The 6000-nt window shown below is 40.4% G+C and overlaps 1 protein-coding gene across 1 annotated transcript in view; it reads left to right on the top strand.

Moving 5' to 3' along the window:
* Positions 1–4432: 4432 nt before the first annotated feature.
* Positions 4433–6000, top strand: part of LOC126273350 (cytochrome P450 6k1-like) — a 32217-nt gene continuing 30649 nt past the window's right edge. The window contains exon 1 of the mRNA XM_049976898.1: positions 4433–4480. Within this exon, the coding sequence (XP_049832855.1) occupies positions 4433–4480 (48 nt within the window). The remainder of the gene's footprint in view (positions 4481–6000) is intronic.

Below are 6000 nucleotides of genomic sequence, written 5' to 3'. Positions count from 1 at the left end.
CCTCTCCTGGACTCCCCCCCCCCCCCTCCCATCTCTGGACGATCCAAGCCACTCACGCTCCTGGCTCTGCCTCCTCAAGCTCCTTTCTGGCCGCACATGGGATCTGGACCCCTCCACAATCCTCCACACCTATAAATCCCGCATCTGCCCCATCCTCTGTTATGCCCATCCTGTCTGGATCTCCAGTCCTCCTGCCTTCTGCAAGTCCCTTCAAATCCTGGAACCCCAGGCACTCTGCCTCGCCTATCGCATCTGCATCGCTTCCCCCACGTAGAACCTCTACAACTTAATTCCTTTCCCACACCTCCTCCTCTTCCTTGAATGGACACCCATGAACTTGATCCCCTTGACCTGCTTGTCTTTCCCATCCTTTCCCAACACCATCCACAGCCACACCTGTACACCTGCATCCCACCTGCCCTCCATCTTACCACACTCCAAAACCTTGATCAAGGTGGCTTCCGCCAACTCCTCCTCCCTGATGACGCCCTCGTCCCCTCCATCTACCCCTCCTACCAGCTTAGATCCTCCCCTTCCTCCTTCTGTGTTTTTTCTCCAGGGCACCCTCTTTTGCTTCTCTCCGTCCTCACTTACTCCCCCCTCCTCCCTCCTTCCCCTTCCCCCTCCCTGGGCTTCCACACAGCCTCCTACCCTCTCCCCTCCCTCTCCCTTCTTCTCTCCCACCGACATCTTCCCCCCCCCCCCCCTCAATCCTACCCACACCTTTTCCCTCTGGCAGGCCCCAGGCTTTTTCGTGTGGACAGTATGTTTTAGTGCGCTTTAGATAGTCGTCACTGTGTTAGTGTTTGTCTTCCAGTCAGCTACTCCATGTGTCTCCTTCAGTGCTCTCCCGTTCATGTCCGAAACTCTGGGTCTCCGTTGTGGACAGTGCTCATAGTTTTTATACAAACAGTACGTCCGTGTACGTTCTTTTATTTTAATGTGTATGTCTCCTGTTTTTATCCTCCATGTATGTTTGTTAATGTGTCTTCCTCTTTTATGTATGTTCTTTCTGTGGCCAAAGAGCGGCATAGATAGGCCCCTGCCGGCCTATCTTTCACTAAAGGTTTTAAAATTACAATAAAGAAAAAAAAGAAGACTCGGACAGTTTCCACCTGAATAGCGATCTTATAAGAGGATTCTTTCTAAACGTAATACCAACAACGAGTGCAAGTTAGTAATGTCTGAAGTGTTTACTGCGGTTGTATATGACGTGAAGCGTATAGTGACGTGTACTTCGATGACTACAGTGTTATTGTCGACTGTTTACCGTCTAAAAAACTTATCACATCTTACAAAAATGCCTAAGGATGGAAAGAGAAACTGTCACATTTCGGATAATTACACAAAAAATTGGTCTTTGATCAAGAATAGACGTACGGATTAGGAAGCGTTGTGTGACATTTGTAGCTGTTTCATCTCAGTACTTCATGGAGATAACGCAGATGCGAGACACCACACTTCTACGAAGAATCAAAGCCTGTTTCTGCAGTCATGATGAAAGAAGATAGCCAGGAAGAATTGCTCGTTGGTGCTACAGAACTAATAGCACTTATAATCTTGTAGAGCATCACCAATGCCTCAGTTCTCTTGACTGTACCGTAAAACTAAATCTCGCAATGTATACTGACGCCAAAGCAGTCAACAGCCAGGACCAAAGGTAAGGCGATAAAAAATTCTCCCGCAATATACTTAGTGTCGAAATGTATAAAACAATTCCAATAAGTTTACTTTTTCTGGCATATGCACCTACGCATCGAACCACGAGGCTGAAAAGATGTTTCCTTTAGCTGTTCAATACTATACTCAAACAGACGGAATCCTACAAAACCTTTTAAAGGCCGATTCGCTGAAAAACGAAAAATCGGAGACAACTGCAAAGTTTCGTCTAGACACTTCATCACAATTGCAAATTAAATTTTGTAAACTAATCGCTTTTTATGGAGACAATACTAATTCCAACTGGGTAGGGTTTAATCGACGCGGCCAGCGGAATGTTTTTCACCAAATTAAAGAAGAGGAAAAAACATAGAAGGAATTAACTGTCCTGTCCATATTCTCCACAATACTATATCAACTGCTGCTGGAGTATTAACTCTCGACATTGAAATAATAGTCATTAAAATATTTAAATATTTTCCAGTGTACACGGTAAGACAGTGAAGCTGAAAGAGCTCTGCGTATACGTTGATGTCGGTCATCAGAGTCTTCTATATCACTCAAAAATAAGACGGCTGTCATTAATACACGAAGCTGAGAGAATTCTTAGGCTTTGGATTCCATGAAAACAATTTTTCTTACGCTGAGGCCGGCCACCTAAAATAATTTCAATTTTTTTCAGTAGTCCGATCAGTGAAATTTACGTCATCTTTCTGCAGTCAAACAAAATATAATAAGTATTGAGAAGAATAAGGTCTCGATAGTGGAAATAAGAAATAAATTAATCGAAACTCAAAGATGTCTGAGTGACAGGAAGACTGCCAGCGTTACTAGCATGCAAGGCAAGATGAATCTGAACTTGAATGCGAAGCCTAACCAAGAAATAATTAATTTTATTTCGAAATTTGAGGAAAAGACAATGGCTTTGTGTAACATAGCATTTGATTACTAAGAAAAATGGCTGTTTTTTAAAATAAATATCAAGTATTTGGTTGGATGAAGCTTTCTGAAAGCCCAGATCGAATCTGATTGTAAGCACTGTTATATAGTTGACTAAAATGCAGTGAAAATTACAGGCGACAATTGTTTTCATGAACATATGTATCTGACGAGCTTTTGAGAAACCAAGCATGACTCGCAAGTATGGAAGTCTAAACACGTCATTAAAGAAAGTTCGATTTACTCTCTTAAGGAAACCGATAATTCTGAACTCAAATGCTGATTGCTAAATTTATGCTAGTACCTTTGTTTCCTATTCCCGCTCATAACGCCACTGTGGAAAGAGTAGTTTCGCTGATGCCGTCCCAGTGATGAAGGAAATGGGCTGCTGCCAGGCACTGCGGAATCAGTCTTGCAGTGCCAATTTAACTACAGGCTGACTTGCGTGGAGTTTTGTAAATACGTAAAAGGGAAAAAAGACTTGCTGAAAAAGGTGAAATCTTACGAAAAAAAGGTGTAGCAACTACTTCTGGGGCAACAAGTTCAATGTAATTGTGTTCTAAATAAAAAGTAATTATATTAAATAATTTTTTTACTTGCTTTAGTAATGCGCCAAACGGTCTTCAGCCAGAAAAAAAAACTCATCACTTGCACGTATCGCGTCAACGTATTATCGATTTTTATGGTCTAGGAGAATGAAGAATTTGTTAACCCATTAAGTGCCAGTGTCCTATTTTGAGGACGGAGCACGTATTTATTTATAAATACACAATAAATTATTAATTTGCATCTATTATTGTTCTACGTCATTTTTTGATGCTTTTTATAACAAATTTATGCTTAGAGGAAATTAAAAGCAATAAATCCTACCATTAATTGATTATTGAATATTAAGGCACACTTTTCGTTATTGACAATTTAGTAATTTTTTTGTAATATGTGGCAAAGATCTTTTTGCGATTATTTATAGTCAACAACGTGCCTTTTTTTAAACTAATTACATTGTTAGCTCAATTGGAGTCATATTCATTGTTTTCCATTGTTATAAAATTTGGTGTACTCGAAATAGGACACTGGGACTTGGTGTTATCATTTCAGTTATTTGTATTGCTGCACGTTCCAATATGAAACTCTGCTACTGCAGATGTATTTTCTTTTTATAACCTGTTAATTTTACCAGATTTTGTTGCTGAGGTAAGTAACGACCCCTCTTTTATATATAAATTACAGGATATGAAGTTACTTTGAAATTTACAGTATATTATGTAAGTATATTTATGAATATCTTACCCATTAGTAAATAATAGTTCCAGATGGGCAGTTTATCCGAGGCAAGCCTATTAGATTTGGCTATAAGTTGTGGTTTCTTTGTGGAGCAAGTGGCTACTGTTTCAAATTTGATTTATACTGTGGAAAGGATCCAGAAGATACTGCAAGGGATGACCTGGTTTGGGATCAAGAGTAGTCCTAAACATGTTGGACTGCATTGAGAAATCCGAGAATCATTGTCTGTACTTTGACAATTTCTTCTCTAGTAGAGATCTTCTGATTCATCTGAGAAATTTTGGTTTTCGAGCAACTGGGAATGTCAGAGAGAATCTAGCAGCAACTGAGCAGCAACGAACTGAAAAAAACAGTTCGAGGAAACTATGACTACCAGTTCGACAGGAATGGTGAAGCCTTATTTGTTCGATGGCACGACAACAGATGCGATACAATTGGTACAAATTTTGACCAAGTTGAACCTTTGGGAGCAGCTACGCGGTACAGTAGACAAGCAAGTAAGAAGACACAAGTGCGACAACCTGCCGTTTTGAAGTCGTAAAACGCGTACATGGGAGGTGTTGACCACCATCACTGGTTAGTTGGAAAATATGCGAAGGTAATTAGAGGGAAAAATGGTACTGGGTCCTATTACTTGCTGGAAATGGCCCTCGTAAATGCCTGACTCTTCTACAGACTAGTACATGGGAAAAATGCACAGGATTTACTGGATTTCAGACGTGCTGTTACAGTTACATACCTGAAATTGGAGATAGGAAGAACGAATATTGGACGTCCAATAGAATACCCATCAAGTCAGTTGAGAGTGATACCAGACAGCAGGTTTGATGCAATTGGTCATATGATTGACAACAGAAGCACGCAAAGAAGATGTGTAAGAGCTAAATGCAACAGGAAACCAAAAACATATCGTGTTAAATGCCGTGTAACTCTGTGTGTTAAGTTGTTTGTACCATTGCACAAGAAATAAATAGCTGAGACTAGAGTACAGTTTAGTATGCTACACGATACTGTTAGATCCCAGTGTCCTGTTTTGAGGACGGCCATTGTATCAGCATGTATAAATACTTTTTGGGTATTTTTGTACTTATTGTGGGTCATACACTATCTACATTATAATTAAGGAATAAAAAATTTAAAAAAATTAATTTGGGGCTTAATGGGTTAAGTTGTTTGTATAGTAGCTTTCTTGTATTTTTGTGATAAAATGTTGTAGATATGTGACAGTTGATGGTCGAGAAAAGCTGCGTCGTGTAAAAAATAGGCAGCGAGTTTGCTGCGGCCAGTCAACTGCTGAACTGCGGCGTGCGGCAAATATAAAAACTACAGTGCAGCTGGCCACTACGAACGTTTGCCGGCGACTGCAAAGAAGAAATACTTGTTGTTAAAAAGAGAATTAGCGTGACAAGTTTGTCCGCAGACAACGGTTCCTGGCTTGTCCTTTTGGAATTACAGTGTATCTGAATACTGTCCGAGCAGTTAGCCTCGAGATAGATTATCTCAAGGGCATGATAAGATCGTCTCATACGTAGGACACGGAGCTTAAGTGTGCTCAAAGATGTTTTGACAAGGTTATCTGCTTGTGTAGAAAATGATTATTTAGCCGATTTTGGTAGAGTGTAGACTCTCCAGGTACAGCAAACCTCCGATTTATTGAAGTGTGAGAGTAGTTCCGTCTATTTGTTATTAATGGTCCGCTGTGCTGCCTAATAGCCACGCAATGGTATAGGTTAACCGAGTTTCAATATTTCTGTGAGATTTTACGTTGGATAGTGTATGTGAGGAGACTGGTTAACGCGAAGTCGTTTAATTATTTTGTGGTATATGATCAAAGCGCGCACTACGGGATGATCGCGTTGCGCTGTATTATTCTGGTTGGATAGGTGTACGTGGGCACTGAGGAATAATGACTTAGCAATATTTGGTTGCGGTTCATTTCGTGACGTTGACGTGAGTGTCGCAATATAGTAAATTCCGGAAATCTCGTTGGATGCATTGAATGTGCAGTCTACATTAAATTGAACGGTCGTCCTAGGCAATAGTTATTTATTGAGAAACAATAGGAAGGTTATTGAGAATTTGATAGCTTCTCATTTTGTTCCTAAACGACAAACCAAG

This window comes from Schistocerca gregaria, chromosome 5 (assembly GCF_023897955.1).
Source record: "Schistocerca gregaria isolate iqSchGreg1 chromosome 5, iqSchGreg1.2, whole genome shotgun sequence".
Classification (NCBI taxonomy): domain Eukaryota; kingdom Metazoa; phylum Arthropoda; class Insecta; order Orthoptera; family Acrididae; genus Schistocerca; species Schistocerca gregaria.
This window is presented reverse-complemented; position numbering and strand designations above follow the sequence as displayed.